A 21,327-nucleotide genomic window follows, 5' to 3' on the forward strand; every position below is an offset into this window, starting at 1 on the left:
AAGAATGCACATGAGTAGAAGCATATCTGCATTCTCCTGGTTTCTTATGCAATTTATACACAGCTTCTGGTCAATGGTAAGGGTCGTGCATTTCAAAAGGACTGGCAATACGAACATTGTTATATGTGAGTCTATATGCCGTAAATATAAATTCAAGGAAATGAAACTCTGTAAAATGTATCATAATCACATACCTTATGTTTAGAAGATGCTTGCATATCAAAGACTGCTGCATTGTGTGTTAAAAAACAAACAGTAAACCTTAAAAAAAAATCACATACCTTATGTTTAAATTGATCTCTTTCACTACTGCAGGTATCCAACTGCCTGAACACGCTGTCGAGCTGCAGTGCAATTTCATCCACTTCACTATTGATTTCGAGGCTTGCTCTGGTAGCACATTGCCTACATTCAGATTTGTTGCTCTGTAGTATTTCACACTGCTCTTTATAAGAGTCCACCTCCTTCAGGGCCTTCTCATAGAGCGTGAAGATCTGCTCCTGGCTCAGACTACTAATGCCATCAACGTTATGAATGAGCATGGGCTCACCGGGCTCTTCCTTTTCCTTTTTCACATACTTCTCATTCATTTCGGATAGTTGCGCCTCCAATGTTTTCACCTGCTTGGTCAGACCTCTGCATTTTGCCAAGTAGCATTCTTTTTCTTGGCCCGCAAGGCGAAGCAGACTCTTTAATCCAAAAATTGTGCTTTCAGGATCTCCAACACATTTTGATGAGTCTTTAGGGATTTCAAGTGCAATTTTCTTTTCATCCACTAAAGGCTTCTTGTCCTCATCCGGACATTCTTCTTCTTTTTTAATAAGTATAGGCTGTTTCTCAGTTTGTGTGGCAATGGTCCATTGTTCAGATGTGGTTGCAGCATCAGCTGTGCCAGCAGCTTCGGCTGTGCCAGTTACCGTGCCATCACTATTAAGGGAGTCCATAGGAATTGCATCAGGCTCTGCATTTATGCTTTCACATTTGACTTTTGAAATGTCACAGTTAGGTGATGGCTTAGGAGTGCTGCTATTCTCTACAATGATGACATCGCCCTCGTCGTTCTCTTCCAAGTCAATGACACTGACCACTTCCTTCTCACTTGGCTTTGGTTTCTTTACAGGCACAGGTGTGATGGTCCCTGAAAGTGAGCGTTTTTTGCTGGGGTGGTGGGAAAAACAGAAATTACTCTTTAATGCAACGCAAGACAAATTACGATTAGGTGTGTTCAGTACAATACCATTAACTTAAGCATTTAAGTGCATTGGAGATTATCTACACAAGTTACCCTGAATGAGGAGCACCCACCCTCTATTTACAGCAGCAATCAATTGTGTTTCTTGTACACCTTGGTTTTAATTTATGTATATACTGGGGAGGATATAACGACCTGGAAATTATGCATTCCACACAGGTAACAAACTGGAATAGTGGTTCTTAACCTTTTGACTTCTGTGGACCCCTACTTCATCATTAATGGAACAAGGGGATCCACACAATAATTATTAGAATCCAGTAACCCCCACTGAGTCACTACTAGACGATGCGTACAGAGACGCAAGAATTTTCAAGGATTTGAACCACAAAACAATACATGCAATAATACAGAAACATGCATTCATAAAAAAACAGCTAATTAAATATTTGATTTACTTCACAAAAATTATAAATTAATATTTGTATTTATATTGGTAGTTTGGAGCATGTCTGAATTCAACCGAGGCCACTCATCATCCATACTATATTCAGTTTGATGCACTTGCTCTGTTCCCATGAATCAATCTGAGGATACTAGCTTAATTTGTATACGCCAATTAAACATTCCTACACATTTACAGATCGTTTTAAAATTTTCAATTGTTCTTCTTTATGCATATACACTTTATTAATTTGCTATTTAATTTTCTAAGCAGCTGCTGCCTCCCCGGGGTAGGCTTTGCGGACCTAGAGGTCCCCGGATCACAGGTTAAGAATCAATGGACAAGAGGAAACAGAATTATAAGCGATATTACTTGCAGTCAATTTATCTAATTCAGCATAAAACAATCATATGTGCATGAGGTACCAAAACCTCCTGTACGGGGATACAGATTGTGACAGAGGCAGGGGGAGTACAAGCAATGCCATACCTACATTCATTTTAGTATTGTCATGCAGTTTTAAGGTATGTCTCAGCCACAGAACCTCAAACTACTTAAAACAAAAACTGGAGGAAGGGGCATACATCTAATAAAAAGTTAAGGTGGATGTTCTTCTTTTTCACATATTTAAGTTCTCTGCTTCAAACATGGAGCTGAACCTACGAATCTTTACATCTCAATAGTGATAGGTATATTTTCTTAACACTGTCTGACAACGATAAAGTGCCAGGCCATGCCACTGTCTGCCTCTTTACCCTTCAAAGGGGCAGCCCATGCCACTGCAGGACTTTCCTCCCTTCAAAAGGTCAGCACATGCAACTGCCTGACTTTTCCTCTGTTCACAGGGCCTGCCCATGTAACTGCTCAGATTTTCCTGTCTTGAAATGGCCAGACCATTCCAGTGGATGACTTTGCTGTTCTTCGAAAGGCCAGCCCATACAACTCACTAACCTATCCCTTTTGCCCCTTAGAAAATCGAGCCCACAACATTGCCTGAATGGCCAGCCCCCGCCACAGCACTTAAAAAAGCTGCTAGAACTTTGCCTGCTAAATAGCAAGTAAAATGATCAAAGTCCAGAGCGGTATTCATACGATTGTTCACTCAGGAAATGCCTTACTTAACACTGATAAATGCCGTTGAAGGACATTTCTAAAGTTAGCGTGAACAGCTTCTGTTGAACACCTGCAAAGCGTGACAATAGTGGACTTTGTTACAGAAAGGAAAATGTTACTTACCTTGTAAGCATCTTTTCACGGCATGCAGTGCTGTTGACTCACATGCTGTGAATACTCCTGCCATCTAGAGTTGAGCATGTTGTTGTTTTTTTAAGCAGTCTTTTCAAGTCACACTGCACTGTGACTAACTACTGCTGGTTAATGCACAGGGGCATAGGCTCCATTGTTAGATTATTTTTCCTGCACGAACGGTGAGGACGTAGCTGGAGCATAGAGATACAGAAGGATGGTCATGTGGAGGAAAGATTAAGGATGACAGTCTAGAACGTCTGCGACAACTAAAGGCGTTCGCGGAGGTGGGTAGGCGCAAGTCAACCTACAGAACGACATGCCACAAACAGATGCCTACAGGGTAATTAAAATGTTTGGTTTGTAGCATGTGTAGCTGTAGATACAAATGCTGTGCATAGACTGTAAAGCAGTCCTTCTAGAAGTGGTGGCTAGCCTTAGTATGTTGCAGAAGCTTGAAAAAGTATGCAAAGGCCTCAATGACCAACGTTAGCCTGTTGGCGTGATAAAATATCCACACAGTATTGTCTTGTAAATGTGTGGGAGGTAGAGCAGGTGGCTGCTTTGCAACTGTCAAGTATAGGAATATTACCTCCTCCTACACCAGCCGTAACGGTGCGTAATCTGGGGGTAGTCTTTCACAACGAGTTGAGTCTGGAAAAACATGTGAACAAAACAGTTGGCACTTGCTTCCCCCTCATTAAAGCATTGCGGAAAATTCTCTCTGTCAGCCAGGGTTCTAGTGGTAAGAAGTGTTATTTTGAGCCGGTAGGACAACTGCAATGCCCTGCTACTCGGTGCGCCCAATTCCCTCATTATGAAACTGCAAAGAATACTGACAATAGCCGCAAAGTTAGCCTTATAGAGGCCACGTAGCGCCTCTGCGGCTCTTAATGATCTTCACTGGCTCCCTCTAGCTCAGAGAATTCAGTTTAAATTATTATGCATTGTTTTCAAGGCCCTTTATGGACTTGGACCATTGCCACTGCAGAAAACATTTGCCTGGCATTCTCCTGTAAGAAACCTTCGATCTTCCACAGCTCATCTGGTTCGTGCTGCCAGAATAACAACCTTCAGGTTCGGAGGGAGAGCATCTAGCTCTGCGGCCGCCCATCTGTGGAACAATCTCCCGTCCAATATCAGACAATTAGAAGAGTTGCTTCAGTTTAGGAAGAAGCTTGAAACATATCTCTTCCCTAGGATGTAGTGCAGAATATTCAAACAGTGGGTAAATATGTGCAATTTCTCCGTGCCAGGATACCCATGGGGTGATAGTGCACTTTAGAAATTCTTGTTACATTACATTACCCACGAAACCTATAGAAGCCCAATTTGTGCCAGTTGAGTGGGGTCTGGGAGGGACCGGCAAAGGGCATTTTGCTTTAACATATTTGACCAGCCAGTGTGACTCACCTGCTGTAGACAGTGCACACTCTTTGTGCAACCTGGAGCAGGAGAAAAAAAAAGTTGCTGTGTCTTACGGAAGTGCTTTGTACTGTCAATGTAACACATGAGCATTCTCCTGACATCTAATGTGCGAAGAGCTCGTTCTGCTACTGATTTTGGATATGGGAAAAACACTGGGAGTTCAATGGTTTGAGGTGGAAACTATAAATCATCCTTAGGTAGGAATTTAAGATTTGTCTTGAGGATCACTGTCATGGTGCAGTTGGAATAAAGGTTCTTCCAGGTTCTCTCATTGTATCTCACTAACACACCAAAGGGAAGTTATGGCTACCAGAAAAGCCACCTTCCAGTAAAGGAACTGGAAAGGACAACAGTGAAGTGGTTCAAAAGGAGGGCCCAACAGTCTAGTCATAACAGTGTTGAGGTTCCACGCAGGAACTGGTGGCACCCGTTGTGAGATAATCCCTTTGAGCACTTCCATGAAGGCTTTGTTGACAGGCACTTTGAAAAGCAAAGTGTCCTGTCTGTTTTGGAGATAAGCAAATCAGCCAAGTGACGCCTGATAGAAGAATAAGTGAGGTATGACTTTTACAAACGTAGTAGGTAACAATGTCTTGGAATGTTCCTTTGAGAGGATCAATGTTTTTAGGGAGACAGTGTACAAACTGTTTCCACTTGACCGCATAGCATGCTCTGCTAGTAGGCCGGTGGGTCTCCTTAAAAATGGTCATGCATTCTGCAGGCAGATTTAAGTACTCAAATTCTAGGACTTGGGCTGTTTGGGGTTGGGATGTCTGAGTGTGCCTTGATTTTGAGAGAGAAATAGAACCTGTTAGACAGCTTCTCGTGAGGCACTAGAGAGGTAGAGAAGTGTTACTAGAATGAGGGTGAGGGATGGTTGCCTGTGCGGCTGAACCACGAAAGAAAGAAGTGGGAGAGGCAGGAAAGTATAAGCAAATATTCTCTGACCAGTTTATCCATAGTGCATTGCCCATGGACTGTGGGTGTTGGAACCTGGAGGCAAAGTTTGGGCATTTAGCATTTTTGGCAGTGGCAAACAAGTCTATGTGTGGGAACCCCCAATGACTGGAGCACAGGAGTAGTGGTTGGGTGTGGAGTTCCCACATGTGGACTTGTTGGTGCATCCTGCTGAGCAGGTCTGCAAAGTCATTGTTCACCCCTGGTATGTATTGTCTGAGATGGGCCCTGTAACGAATTGCCCATTGCCAAATGCCCTGGACTAGGGTCAACAACTGAAGGGGGAGCGTAGCGCCCTGTTTCTGTGGGTAAAACATAGCAGTTGTGTTGTCCGTCCGGACAACAGTTGCCTTTTGTTGGATTAGGGGGAGGAAAGCCCTGTGGGCTAATTGGATCACTAACAACTCCAGATGATTTAAACAGGGTTGCCCTGCCTTGGCTAGACACTACACTCCTTGGTATTTTGAGGAACTGAAAAGTGAAAAATGGGTTGTAGAAGACTGGAGCGCGATGGCATGTCTCGAAATCTTTCTCTGATAAAAAAGCATACAAGCTTGCATTAGGGAACTATCATAAGAAGATCAGAGAAGCATGACGATCCTACACTAGAACTGATTATAGTACTAAAATAATTTACAAAGCCTCATGCTTGTAATTCTATTATTCCTGCTTCTCAATTTGTGTGTGAAGCTCTTGAAGATTACTTTGAGGGTAAAATCAAGAAAATGTATTGTAGGAAGGTGGCTCTTTATATAGAAAAAGAGGTATTCTGTGAAAAGAGTCCCGGAATCCCTCATAAGTGGATAGGGGTTTGCTCTAGCAATCCCATAGTGATCTCTTAGGGGGTAGTGTGGTCGAGCAGCCATAGGCTTATCAGAGCGGTGTTACACATCTGCAGCACACACAGTCAATAAATGATGCACACGACTCAATAAGGAGATCCACACCAATTTATGAAAACACCACATCTCTTTATATAATATTTGGCACCAAAATCATTTCGGTCAAGTAAGAATGTTTCGAGATAGAAATATTTATAGTTTTCAAAAGATGACAGTGCAATTTACCCTATGGAGGAAAAATAATTACTGCATACAAGTTCTTCACAGCGACTTACAAAACCAATCTCCTGGACTTAAGGTGAGTAGGGGGCAAGGCCCAAGGCAGCAACAACAGGTCACCTTGGGCTTCGAGTCTGGAGTGTCTGGGGACGACCCTGGCACTGCTGGCCCACTTCAACTTGGGCTAGGAGACATGGATGCAGTGGAGCTTCTTGTGTCGCGTTTTTAGGTAGTCCGGAATCCTCGCAGCTCTTCGGGGGTGCCTGCAGGGGAGCAGCTTCGCTACTGCATGGGAGTTCCTGGGTCGTAGTTAAAGGCTGGAAGTCCTCTCAGGATGTTGGAGGCACAGGCAGCTGTAGGACAAGTCGTCTTTGGCGCAATTGTCGAGGAGAGCAGTCAGGCCGGCAATTGATGGTCTTCTGTTCTTGCAACTCTTCAACGTCCATCTTCTTCTTTCAAGTCGGCAGGATCTGCTTTTCTGGTGCTAGGGGCTCTCCTAAATACTAAATTTAGAGGCTTTAGGGCAGTGTAGGGTGTCAGCCTATGGGCTTCTTACACATGGGGTCACTACGCCCCCTATATGACCCCTTCCTGGGGAAGTGGGCATAACACTGTCCCAGAGTTCCTAATATTGCCATCACAAAGATGGTGGACTGAAATTTCGTGGCCCCATCAGGTAGCCCACATTAGGGGTGGAACTAGCCTGAAGGTGAACACGCCTCGCTGACTACTAATTTTCCCGCCTGTCCAGGCACCAAATGGGCCATTGGTCAGTGAGGGTGGCATCCCTCCAAGGGAAGCCAGATTCACATACCAAAAGCGGCAGGCTATTTGAAGTCCCCTGCCTTGGAATTCAAATTTTCAGGTCACCCTGCTGGAAGGGGGATAAAACACCCACTGCTGGAGCAGGCTTTGTTCCTGACCTCCTGAGAGCATTGGCCCTCAACCCATGGGGATCAGAAGCTCATCAGTAGTGGCAGGCTGATCAGGATCAGTCAGCCAGCACACTAGAAGGTGGTAGGCTTTCAGGGGACACCTCTAAGGTACCCTGTGGGTGTATGTATTAATAAATCCATCAAGGGAATTAGTGTGGGTTCATTAATAAAAGATGTTTGATAACAAACATCTTTGGTTTCAGGGAAGCCATCAAGTAGCTGGGGGAACTCGTTTTCACCAATGTCCAGCACATGTACTTAAAATGGCTTCCCCTAGAAACCCCTCACCCAGGCCATGCAAACTGCAACTGCAGCCTGCATTCTTTGGTGCAGAGAAAAATGACAGTCGACATGACACACTGCCTGTGTGCCATGCCAAGCAGCACTGCTGAAGGTATAACTAAATTACCCCTTCAACAGGCCTTACAAGCCCTAAGGCAAGTGCACTATATCTCAGGTGTGGACATATCTGCATGAGCAGATATGCCCCTACAATAACTAAGTCTATTCTTAATATTGTAAGTGCCAGTGAAGCCATAGAGTGTACATGGGTTGGAAACTAGACCACTCAAGTTCCCCAGCACCATGATGGCTTCACTGAACCCAGGAGTGTTTGGTACAAAACAACTCCTCTCAAACCTACACTGATGCCAGCGTTGGATTTATTGAAACATACTCAGAGGTGCCCCCTGAAAACCTACCAACCCTGGTGTGGTGTCTGACTGGCATCAGGCAGCCTGCCACTACCAGACATGGTTCTGGAACCTTGGTCCAAAAGCCCCTGCTCTCCGAGGCCAGAAACAAAGCCCATCCTGGGCAGAGGTGGCACACCACCTCCCCCAGGATGAGCACAGTGCTCGAGAGGGAAGCTTCAAAGGCCTTGCTGCCTTTGTAATGTGACTCCAGCCTCGGCTGCTAGCAGGTGGGTATGGGTTTTTGGGTGGAAAGGGTGTTTTTAGGGATTAGGGTGGGTAGGGTTTTTCTGGTGGGTAGGGCATTTTTAGGGTGAGTTTGTGTTTTGGAATTGCAAGGGTATTTTTAGGGTTTAGAGTGGGTTAACCTTGCCAGAACCAGTCAAACACTATCTTTGTGATGACTGGTTCGTTATGAGGACTGCTCCAGGTACTGTGTTTAGGTACTTTCGAGCAGGTGTATCAAAAACTAAAGTGCAGTAAGACTTGCTTTGGTGCCTTTTATAACCTACCCTACTATCAAAGTTCGCGTGGAGTTAGAAGAAATGAGTTACTTACCTGTAACTACAGTTAGCCAATATTGGTATCTTTCATAGATTCACATGCTTGAATCATTCCCCGTCGTAGAGATGGACTCCCATCTCGACGACAGGGAATGATTCAAGCATGTGAATCTATGAAAGATACCCTAATACTGGATAATAGTAATTACACACTGCATTACGGTCAACGTCCGGTCCTCATAAGCGTTGTGTTAGTCTGTGTTAACAAAAAAAATGGGGTTAAACTTACCGGTTAATCTATATCTCTCGATCTCTCTCTCTCTCTCTCTCTCTCTCTCTCTATCTCTCTCTCTCTCTCGATCTCTCTCTCGTCGGGGGCCCCCAACCCTGCAGGGCAGTCGTGGCATGCGGGAGACAGCATTTCCCGTACTTTAACATCAACACAGAAAAGCGCCATAACATGGTTCTGGAGAAAGAAGCTTTATTTCAATTGGCGCAGGCAACAACAATGGTGAGGCACCTGACGCGTTTCGGTGAATTGCCTTCCTCAGAGGTGCATCACATGTGCAGTGTCCCAGGTGTGGATAGTGAAGTCACCTGCCTGACTGCTGCCATACTACAAGTCCCATAATTCATCAGAAGCCTCAGTGGAATACCTGTGCAGTCAGTGATGTTCGGCCACACTGTCAGCTCCAGCGTGATGTTGCAGGTAAGTACGGTGCTTGGGCAGACACTGGTGCACACAAGCTCTCTGTTCTAGCCTGACAATGTCCATAAGACGCTGTATCCAGAAAACCTTCGTATTTTCTAGTATATTACCAAGAAACACTCTCACTCCAGGATCGTGGTCACGAAAATAGTTATATTTGTTTTAACAGCAACACGTTTCGACCACAAGGTCTTTTTCCTGTTAATTTTTTACAATACAAATGCTTTTACCATGCACGCTTTTACTACGGAAAAGTATTTGATTAAGTATAAACCCATCACACTTACACACACACACTTGAAAAAGGGACACACACACACACACACACACACACACACACACACACACACACACACACACACACACACACACACACACACACACACACACACACACACACACACACACGTTTATACTTACCTCTAAAATATTTACATTTCCGTGGCAAAGGCATTCGTGGTAAAGACATACTACTGGTAAAAAAAAATAAAGTTGTTGTAAAGACGCTGTCGTAGTTCCTGCATCGTAAAGTCATTTGTGGTAAATGCTCTTGTTATTCCGTCATACAGCCCCAATTGGGGAAACTGTACAGTTTTAAGGAAAGATCTGTAACTGGGGAGCTGGACAGCAGGACCCCAGTGCACTTCTGTCAAAATTGCATTGGATACCAGGCAAAAAGTGGGGATGACCCCGTCAAAAAGGGGCACTTCCCTACAGTAAGCAACCTAGTTCTGATGGATACTTGTAACCACAGATTGTCTGTGGAATAGCTCAGACTAAACAATTCTGAAGAAACGAGCGTTCAAAATACCCATCTGTAGGAAGCTGGTTCTTTATATAGTATATCAAAAAGAAGTTTACTGTGCAAAGAGTGCAGCTATTCCCTTGTGAGTGGGCAGGGTTCTATTTAGGTCCCTAAGATTCTCCACAGCTTTCAATTTAGCCATTTCAACATTTGAGAGAATAGACTGGGGTGGAAGAAGTTTCGACTATGGCACTGCTAAGCAGCAGAAGTCTCTGCTATTACAATTGAAGAAATATACCTCTTTATCATCCTTCAGGAAACATCTCAAGACTTAGTCTTTTTAATCTTTAGGTTAGGTCTTCTTCAGTTTTTATTTCTTTTTTCTCTTCCCTTCCCCTTTCTGTTTAAACTGGCAACGCCAAGAGACCCACAGGCTTTCACGTGCTCTATAAAAACATTTTTCATTTAATTTCAGGGGCTTGCTCTAGCAATCCCAAGGTGCTCTTCTAAGGGGTAGTGTGGTCGAGCAGCTTATCAGAGAGGAGTGTTCAACATCTGCAAACTACACACAGTCAATAAATGAATCACACAACTCAATAATGAGATCCACACCGATTTATAAAAATGACATATCTTTATATATATTTTGGCACCAGAATCAATACGATAAGCTACGTACGTTTTGGGATAGAAATATTTGACATTTTCAAAAGTAGACAATGGGATTTTTAGTAGCTGCAATGTTATCCTATGGGAGGAAAAACAAGTATGGCATACAGGTAAAGTACAGCGACTTACGAGACCAATCTCCTGGACTTAAGGTGAGTGCTGGGCAAGGTCCAAGGCAGCACCAAGAGGTCATACCGGGCGGCAGGGTGCAAAGGTGCAGTACAGCGTCGCTGCCTAATGTAAGTCTATGGGGATCTGTCTTCGTGAAAAGAGGCTGCAGGTTTGGACTGGGAGGCCAGTTGGGCTGAACCATTAGGGGGGCTTAGTTTTCACGATACTCGGGGACATGCAGAAACCTTTGATCCTCTTCTCTGCACCCGTTGCCCCTGGCGTGTAGAGGTGTCCTGAAGCGTCGGATTTCTGGTACAGGGAGCATTCATGGTCAAGAAGGCCTGCAAACAGAGGCTGCAGGCGGTGTTGGTGAGTCCACAGGGGGCAAGTCTAAGGTGGGCTTTGTATCTAGAGGGCCTGGGGACCACGACAGCACCATTGGCCCACTTCAGCTCAGGCTAGGCAGCTCAGTGCAGTTGTGCTTTCCGGTGTTGGTGTTATGCTGTTCGGAGCCTTCACAGCTTGGTGTTTGATACCTGCAGGATCCATGGGAACATCTCCGCTGCTCCACGGGAGTTCCTGAGTCTCTGGAGAAGTGCTAGTAGTCCTCCCAGGCTTTGGATATCAGCAGCTTGCAGGTGAGACCACTTTGGTGCAATTGTCGAGAGTAGACAAACAGACCGGCAGGGTTGGCGCCAGGTCAGGTACCTACTCTTCTGTACTTGCTTTTCCCGGCTCCTCAGTCCTTCTTCTTTTAGTCGGCAGGATCTCATTTCTTGGTGCCAGGAGCTCCCCTAAATACCAGATTTAGGGGTAAGGTTGTAGCCAATGAGCTACTAACCCTTGAGGTCACCACACTCCCTATATGACAATTTCTGGTGGGAAGAGGGCATAACCTTGTTCCAGAGTTCCCAGGTTTGCCATCATAAAGAAATTTCACGTTCACTTCAGTTAGCCCACCTTAGGGGTGGAAGTGACCTGAAGGTGAACAAGCCTATCATACAGTTTTCCCGCCTTTCTAGGCACCAAATGGGGTCCTGGTTAGCAGGAACCCAGTTCACGTCAGTCAAAGTTGCATCAAATACCAGGCAACTGGGGACTACTGCAACAAAAACTCAGTTCCTACATCATCTCAAAAGGACCTAGACGTTGAGGCAGCAGTGGTTCCTGAACGTGTTCACTGACCCAAACGTAGTTGCCTAACTCATATCCAGGATAGGCACTCTGAATGCCAATGTCCTGCTAGTAGCCTTCAGACATTCTTGAGGCTGCTTCTTAGCCAATGCTCGGCAAATTTTAATGCAGAGAACTGTCAATGAGAGATGGTCCATTTCTGCACCACCTTGTTCTCCACCCCACAGAAACACACAACGAGCTGATCGCCCACCCATTGTTTTTTGGTGCGATTAATCTAAAATCTGAGTGCCCTCTCAAGGTCCAAACAATGGAGTCTCTCTTCCTTTTGAGAGGAATGAGATGGCGCAAAGAAGGTCGGGAGGATGAATGTTTATCCAACATGATAAGTCATTACCACATTTGGTAGGAATACAGTTTGAGCCTTTAAAACCAGTTTGTCTGATAAAAAGTTGGTATAGGGAGGCTGGACGGACAGTGTGGGGATTTTAATGTGAGTAGATGCAATGAACAACTGTGAAATGGACCAAATGGGGTAAAGATCAGAAAAGTGAGACCACTTCTGCTGCATGATAAAGGGCTTACGCGGAAACATATAACTACCAGTGATTTGAATAGGGATGGCTGGTCTGGACAACGAAAAAAGGCCAAGAAGACTGACAGGTAACTTTTCACTGTGCCCAGAGCCAAACATTGCTGGGCCAAAGAAAGCAAACACCAACACATCCAACAGTTTTACCTGCAACGGGTCCAACTGGCAGTAAAGATGGTTTTTAAGCTGTGTGCTTGAAAATGCTACTTTTAACCATCCTGTGCTTCTGCCTGCCTGTGGAATCAGCGTCTGGTTTAGACTGAAAGAGGCCTGTGCATTCACTCTAGACAGTCACACAAAGGGAGTTTAGGTGTGCCTTGCATATTCTTATAGCCCATCACCAGGCTGATGGCCCTTCCTGAGATAGAGTGGTTGGAGGAATTGTCTCCTACACCTGAACAGGGCTGTGCTTCACTCTCACAATACTGTCTCCACCCACCTGGAGTGTGTCTGGAGCCAATACCAGAAAAGACAAGAATTTGTGCACTGCAGAGACAATCCTTTGAAGAATGCCTACTTCAAAGGCCAAAAGGAGTACAAGTATTGGACCTAAAACCACAGACTGTTAGAACACTTTTGGATCAAGAGGAGACTCTCCCAAGGAGAAGAGCTGTAAGGGGGAGTATTACCCCTTTGCTGTGTTTTGCTTTGCTGGGTTGGCCTGTAGTTGCTGCTTCTGCTTTGGAGAGGAAAAGTACTGGACTTTGCAGTGTATCCTGCTTGTGAAGTTTCTCCAAGTGCTTGGGTGTGCTTACCTCCTGTCAAGAAGTCTCAGGGACACAAAAGACTACCTTTATCTACAGCACCTGAACTCCACTGCTGGGAGTTCTGACCTGCCAATCGGATCCAATTCCAGTTCTGTGCCATTGGAGGGGTTTGTTGGCCTGTAACTTCAAGAAAAGGATTCCCAACGAGGTCACCGACACCAATGCATAACCGTGGCCACCATGCTGGGAGAGTGATGCACTGACCTCAACGATACCGCAGCCCTGGTCTCACCAACGACTACGTTTCTCGCGGACATAGACGCCCGTGCCTGCACTGTGGTCATGGCACTGTATCGTCGCACTGACTTCGACCTCAACGTTAGTCTCACTGGCGACCCTGCCTAAGCACAGTCACTGGCTCCACTGCTTGCACTGCATCCGTGGTTACCGTCTCGCCGCCCTCGACGACAACCCAGCCTCAGGCTGCCGACGAAAGTCATCGACTTCGATTCCAGCGCTCCGCACTGACGCCACTGCACCTAAGCCACGAACACCGCACTGCGATCGCACCATCCACGAAGACACTGCAGCATCGGCTCTGCCGACTACGATCGCATGGAGGACTCATCGACATCTGCACCAAAGTGCAGCACTGACGCCGTCAGACTTCAGCGACACCTCACTGCAACACTTTGCCACAAGGTCCTCGAGGCCCCTTTAACTCCCAAGTAGGTTGTGGGTCTTCCCAGGCGTTGTAGCCGGCCCTCGATTCCATCGAGACTAGACTGAAGTGTGGGATTTGTTGGTCATGACGCCGCAATAGCCTCAGTTGGCGCTATCGACTTCAAGGAACTGCATTTTTGCTTTACCCTTAAGAAACTCATATGTTCGCTTGCATATGTTGTATTTTTTGTCGTTTTGGTCTTGTTTTGATTAGATCAACATTGGCTGTTTTTTAAACTGGTGTGGTGTCCATTTTGTAGTGTTTTCACTATCTTACTGTGTGTGTTTAGTACAAATGCTTTACACATTCTCTTACCCAGACTAGAAGGAAGGGTCCCTACTTGGACAGGGTGAATACCACTGCCAATTATGGACCCCCATTTCTAACAGCCCACCTTTAACAGCAGGTAGCGTCTGTGGACCTGTAGGATGGCGATGTGAAAATAAAAGTCCAGCAAGTACAGTCTCTGGGATCCAAGGCAAATAGAACCTGGGCCAGAGTGAGCATTCTGAATTTGTCATTGCGCAGGATGTAGTTGAGAGGGGGGGAAATCTCAGATAGGGCATAGGCCAATGTCACTCTTTGGCACAACGAAGAAGTGGATAAGCACACAGACATCACTTCAGAGGCCGGTACCTGAGAGCCAAAAAAAAGACTGCTCTTCCTGGCTTACAACAGAAATACGGTCCTCTGAGAAGTGGTCTGATGGTGGTGGATGGTGCGGTTGGTCAAAAAGAATTGACAGGGCATAACCTATAAGACAATCTGCAACACTTACTTGTCGGAAATAATATGTTGCCACCCTTCTAGAAAGTGGCGATCCTGCCTCCTATCAGTTGGCTGTGTGCCGTTAAAGGCACTAAAAGAGTTTTGAGGACAGTAGACAGGGATGTATGTTGCCCCTGATAGCCAGGACACAGTGTCTGTTTGCGAATATGCAGGAGTGTAAACCTGTCTATGTTGGCATCGACGTTTTAAAGGTCGGTGTGATATTTTGCTGCCTGATGCAAAGCTGGTAAAGACACCAGTGTAGAACCCGAAGTGAGTTCAAGGGGCACAGATGGTTCTGAGAGCAAACCAGCTGCCGGTAACTTAACAGGAGGGCCCTATCCAACCCTGGAGACTGAAGGTGCACCAAGATGTGCACCATGGCCCCTCAAAAGGCTTTTACCTGCTGCAACATCTCAGATGGACCCGGGAACTCGGGTCATCAGGACCAAGAATAAATTGGCTCCTGTGTGGAAAGGGCGCAAGATCTGGAGGCATGGTGATGCCCTTGCAACTGCTCTGGAGAGCAACAGTGCAGGAAGGGTCCTACTTGGACTTCTTATGTTTCTTTGACTTACTTGACAACTCAAACCATAAAGAAAATCTGCTGCGAAAACAACTTCGGGAGCAGTTGCAAGTACACAATGAGGATTAGACTCCCCTGGTACTGGTCACATTTTCCATACTACATATGTAATGAATAGAAGCAGGGGGGAAACTAGATTATACATTAAGCATTGCTTGTAGATTATGGGTAAGGGTATTTGAAATAAAAAGCTGATATTTGCAATCTCACATGTGGCAAACAGGTTTACAACAGGTATCACCCCCAGTGGTAGAAGTATTGTTGGAGCACATGGTTGTTGATTTCATAATGTGTGTCTAATCTGCTGAGCAGGTTTGCAACACTAGGAGAAAGGCCTGGTTAAAAAAGAGGCTGGCACCAAATTGTCTTCACTAGCACGGTCAATTGTAGGCTGAGCGTGCGCTCTTATTTTCGTAAGTGGTACATGGTTGTAGGAAGCTGGGTTCTCGTTGCAGTATTCTCCCACCCCCACACACATTTTGCCTGATATTTGATGCAACTGACTGACATGAACTGGGTTCCTGTCAACCAGGTCCCCAGTACCAGTGTTCAAATAGGAGGTGTAGTGACCCAGCCCATTGGCTACTACCCTACACTCACCGATCGCCCCTAAGTGAATCTCTGGCACCAGAGAAACCGATCCTGATGACTTTTAAAGAGAGAAGATACTGAAGAGCCGCAAAAGCAGAAAGGGGAGAAGAAGCATCAGACATGGTACCATCCTGCCTGCACCAGTCAACTCATCCTGCAACTGTTGACTCCAGAAACTTGGGAGGACCACCTGCCTTCGATAAAGAACCGAGACCTCCCGTGGGACAGCATAACTGTTCACTGCAACTGCAAAAGAAAGGACTCTGAGGCCTATGGAGCCACCAAAACCTGACACCTGAAGTCAACACTGCACCGTTCGCTCCAACCCAGACTCAAAGTGGACCAACGGTGTCAAGGTCCCCCAGCCCTCCAGTGGCAGAATCCATCGTGGTTTCACCCCTCGTGCACCCTCCGACGTAGCCTGCAGCCTCTGCACTCAGGCCCCCTACCGAGACAGCTCCGGTAGTGAAAAACCAGATGCATACAGACACCTCTGCACAAGTCGCCCCTGGGCCGTGGAGAAGAGGACCAATGGTGTTCCTACATCGCAGAGCATCGGGAGGCCTGAGCCCCATTGTTGGTTCAGCCCGACTGGCCTCCTAGCCAAAGCCTGCAGCTTCTTTCCGCAGAGACCTATTTCTATAGATTATTATTCAGTCAAGTAGTATTTGCATATCGCGGCTAATCACACAAGAGGGTATCCAGATGCTGGGCTGCCAGTATCAGTCGAAGAGCTCCTGACGCCGTTTTGCACGTGTCCGCCCTCGTGCCTCTGGTGGTGTACTGCTGGTGCTGCCTTGGACTTTGTCCACCACTCGTATTAACTCCTGGACATTGATCCCGTAAGTCGCTGTATTGTAGTTCTTTGCAGAACTTGTTCTTCCTTCCTTAGGGTAACACTGAAAACTTTGCACTGTGTCCACTTTTTGAACGGGAAATAATTTATATTTAAAAACGTATGACCCTGAACTATTTTTCTCTGATGCCTAAACATATTGAAAGATACTTGGTATTTTTATAAATTGATGTGGATCACCTTCTTGAGTCATGTGCGTCATTTATTGATCATTGTGTGTATTTACAGATGTCTTGCGCTTCTCTGTGTGAAAATGACTCATTACAACGCATACTAATACCACGCATGCCATTACAATGCGGGTATTACTACGCGTTGTCAATTACAACGACCTACCATTACATCGCATACTTTTACCATGAATATGCCTTTACCACGCATGCTATTACAACGTAAAGACATGCGTAGTAAAGGTATACTCATGGTAAAAGTATGAAAGGTAAGTTACACTACCCTGCCCTAAACCCTAACTTAGTACCCCTGCACGACACTTCCCCAACCCCCATTCCTTTCCCTACCCTAAATCATTACCCTGCATGACCCCCGACCCTACCCTAAACACTAAAACACTACACCCTGCACGACCCCCCGATCCCCAGTCCTCTCCCTACACTAAAACACAACCCTGCACGATCACCCGACACTACCCTAAACCCTGAAACACTACCCTGAACTACACACGCACCCCACCCAAACCCCTTTTACCCTAAAAAAGTAACCCCCCACCCCATGCCCAATGCCCCTTACCTCTCTCTCCTCATGGTTGCTCTCTCCTCCTGGTTCCTGCTGCATGTCGGGTCTGAGGGGCGGTGCTCGTCGTTGTGAGGCAACGGAAGAGCCCCCGTTTCCTCACAATGAGGTAGATCGCCATTTTTTTTTTTTATATCGCATTCGTTGTAAAAAATGCGTAGTAATGGCTACACATTATTACATTGCATGCGTTACAACGCTTGCGATGTAATGGCATGATGGGAAATAGCCGCGTTGTAACGGCTGTTTCCCCTCTGTGTTAAGCCTAAGGCTGCTCAACCACACTACCCCCTAACAGAGCACTTTGGGATTGCATAGCATGCCCCTTTCCACTCTTAAGGAGACCCCTGGACTCTTTTCATGGTACATCAGATTTTTGATATATCACATAAAGAGCTAGCTTCCTACAATGGCTGTCAGGAAGACTGTACGACTGGGCACTGCCTTGTTGTGAATGAGGGTATGAAATTCTCAAAGCGCTAGTTGAACTGCCATCAGTTCCAGTACAGTGATGTGTAGGTAACGTTGTTGGAGAGACCAATGACCCTGGATTGTGAGTTGGGCTAGGTCCCCCCCCCCCCTCAAGAGGGAGGAATTAATATTGATAGTCACTTGCAGATGGGGTAAAGGAATGATCTGCCCAGTATAAAGTTGCTGTTTCACTATAGCAGTTTGTGCTGAACACCAACACTAGATCATCACACTGTCCAGTCACTAGGGACCTGTAAGGTAATGGGATGTATTATATGGTGTGGACGTGCAATCTCACTGTGTAATACACTTACCAATCCTCTGAGAACCAGTAGGTTTCATCTGTGAAACCCTCAGTTCAATCCAGGGAAGCTGTGGCACGGAGCAGCAACGCTTAGACAGAGGAACTACAGTAAGGCCTTCAAACAGTTATGTTTGTTATGTTAAAAGTATTTATATAGTGCGTGTTCACTAGCCAGTTTCATGGCGCTGAAAATAGGAGCAGAACCAGCAGCACAATATCTCGCTTTTGTATGCTTGTGTAAAAAGATATGTTTTCAAAAGTTGTCTGAATTTAGATAAACTGCTGTCATTTTGATGCTAGGTGGAAGAGAAATCCAGAATCGAGGGGCCAATAAAGAAAATCTAGAACCTCTAGACCAGGGTTCTCCAAAGTTGGTCCTGGAGGGCCGGATCCACGCCAGATTTTTAAGATAACTACATTTATCTAAATGAGGAAATACTAAAAATCTGGCATGGATCAGGCCCTCCAGGACTGACTTTGGAGAACCCTGCTCTAGACTGCTACCAAGGAGGGATTTAAAAATGATAATCCAGTCTTAAAAGCCAAGTGCTGTTTCACCAGCAACCAATGTAGTTTCCTCATCAGGGGGGTAATGTGGCATCTCCTAGGTTGCTGGTACCCCACCTGGCTGCCGGGTTTTGTGCCAACTGCAATATCTTAATCAGGAATTTAGTGATAAAAGGCTCGCGCTCCATTGTGGTTGGCCTAAACTTGTGAATTTGTTTCGGTCTGGCGTGACTAGATATTCCCCAATATCGCTTTGTGCTTTTTGCTGTCATTTTCACTATACATTTAAAAATTAAATATCTCCAGTTCTGCTAATTGGACTTTTTTCGTTTTGGTCTTGTTTTATTTATTAAAAAATAATCTATTGTTCTAACTCTGATGTGGGCTCCTTTGTGGTTTGTTTTCACTGTTTTAAGGTTTGAAGTGTTGCACAAATACTTTACACACTGCCTTTAAGTTAAGCTTGACTGCTCTGTGCCAAGCTACCAAGGGGGCAAGCACAGTTTAATTTGGGGTTTGCTTGTGACTTACCTTGACAAGGATTGTGGTTGCTGCTTGAACAAGCCTACACCCCTGACAACCTACAACCCATTTCTTATAGCCATCAAAGGCTTCAAAATTGAGTGATGAAACGAGAGAGCAGAAGTACTTGAAATAACTGAGCACTGCTTGCTTTATATGTTAGACAGAGCATGCTGTTATGATACAGTTGACCGCCTAGACTAATTGTACCCACTACTTTGTAAGTGCGGACTGAACTTTATTTTTCTGATGGATACTTCTAACTGCAGATTCCTCACCTTTAGAAAATCCCCAGATGCCAGACTGGATTCAGGGAATTCTTCCAGCAATGCTCCCACATAGCAGTAACGGACTCCCTGCCATCCTGGAAGTGAAAGAGCGGAGCTACATACAAGCACCTTACCCCCACTGCTTTCCGTTCTTTCTGCTCCCAACTTTATCAGTCTTCTGATGACTTCAAAAACTTTACAGTATTGTAGGGAATGATTTCATCCCTTAAAACAACAGGATTGAAGACATGTTAACACTATAGAAAGCAGATGTATGTCACGGGACCACCTGTGTCACTTGGTCTCAGTCCATGACTCTAAGTCATGCAACATGTTTATCCTCATTGATCACAAGGTGCTTTGAGACTGGGAAGCTGAACTCTACTTTGCTGAGCACAGGAAGGTTGCAGACAAAGCATAGCTCAAGCTCCCCTTTCTGGGTTGCAGATCCGGTCATGGGGCTGAATTTGAAGTCAAAGCACAAGTGTTACCAGTCCAAGCGGGGCTCAACATTTTCCTGCCACTCGAAGTCTATCGAGAAAGAATCATTATAAAAATCCCCACCCCCACTACCCCATGTATCCAGAGTCCGAACAGATCCTGCAATTGTTCCTGGCACCCCATGAGTTACCTGGGTCATCGTCGACTTTGCAGCACATATTAGCTCTCAAGGAGACCATGTCTCAGATTTTTGGTGCGATTCAAGCTCCCTCTGGCATGCCTTTTGGGCCACATGGAGCTACAAGGGCGTCCAGTTCGACGTACGCTGGCAAATCCAGCCTGACACCGTATGAGTCCTCGGTACAGTTACTGGGCCAATACCAGCGATGATACAGACTTCTACTCCTGCATCAAAGCCCTGCTGGTGGTTCTATCCGTACTGATGCTGACCACGCCAGTGCTGGTCCATGATACGATCCAAGTCTCCAATCCAGAACCAACATTGCCTGGTTACCAATTTATGTTGTGCTATACAATCACGAAAGGACAGTCAGTGATTCCAATGACAGACCTCTGCCTTGATGCCAATATCACCACAAGATTTTTGTCTTTTTATCTGATTCGTACCCAGTACAACAGAGCCCGGTGTCTTTCAGGGCACTGATGAGGAAGAAGACAGATTGGTGCCTCCTCATTATACTGAAGATGCATTGGATTTAGACTTGCAAAACACCAGAGGGCTACACACATCAACTAAAAAGAAGTTAGACTCTCCTTGGGCCATTATTGGTGAAAAGTGCCTAATTTCCATTGGTGATTCAGAAGGCTGTTGAGAGATCAGAATTGCAGTTGCTCACTACCGAGACAAAAACATTTATTGACGGACATCCTTCATCCAGGGCAAGATTCATCTGAGCCTTTATTGGCATTTAATACGTGCCTTACTGATGTCCTGCTTGCTAAATGTTCAACGCCATGCTAGTCTGTGGCCAGACAACATAGACCAGCACGAAGTGACAAGAACTTCCTGACCAAGCATCCTACACCAAAGATCCTGATTGTTCAGTCTTCTACAAGTAGGCTTCATATGAATTCCTTTCAGAACAATCCTCTTGATAAGGAATCAGAGACGTGATGCTCTCAGAAAAAGCTACATTAGCCTTTAGGTTGATAAATGCAGTTGGTCCTTTGGGTAGGAAGACCCATGTATTACAAGATATGGCCAGAGACATTTTGCCCATCACCCCGAGAACATTAGGTCCCAACCGATACATGAAGGTCAGGATGCAACAAAGTGCATGTCCCAAGCTGTCTAAGACACTACAGACTGCAGCAGCAATTATTTGGCAATAGCATTGTGCACAGAAGGCACATGTATATGAGATCACCCAGGTCTTCTGGAGACATGCAGAC

General features: G+C 45.6%; 1 protein-coding gene across 1 annotated transcript in view; it reads right to left on the reverse strand.

The window, feature by feature from the left end:
• The window catches only part of MORC3 (MORC family CW-type zinc finger 3), a 684,179-nt gene that overhangs the window by 135,819 nt on the left and 527,033 nt on the right, over window positions 1-21,327 (reverse strand). Inside the window, exon 15 of the mRNA XM_085621291.1 lies at window positions 282-1,158. Within this exon, the coding sequence (XP_085477417.1) occupies window positions 282-1,158 (877 nt within the window). The remainder of the gene's footprint in view (window positions 1-281; window positions 1,159-21,327) is intronic.

Source organism: Triturus cristatus, chromosome 8, assembly GCF_964204655.1.
Source record: "Triturus cristatus chromosome 8, aTriCri1.1, whole genome shotgun sequence".
Taxonomy (NCBI): domain Eukaryota; kingdom Metazoa; phylum Chordata; class Amphibia; order Caudata; family Salamandridae; genus Triturus; species Triturus cristatus.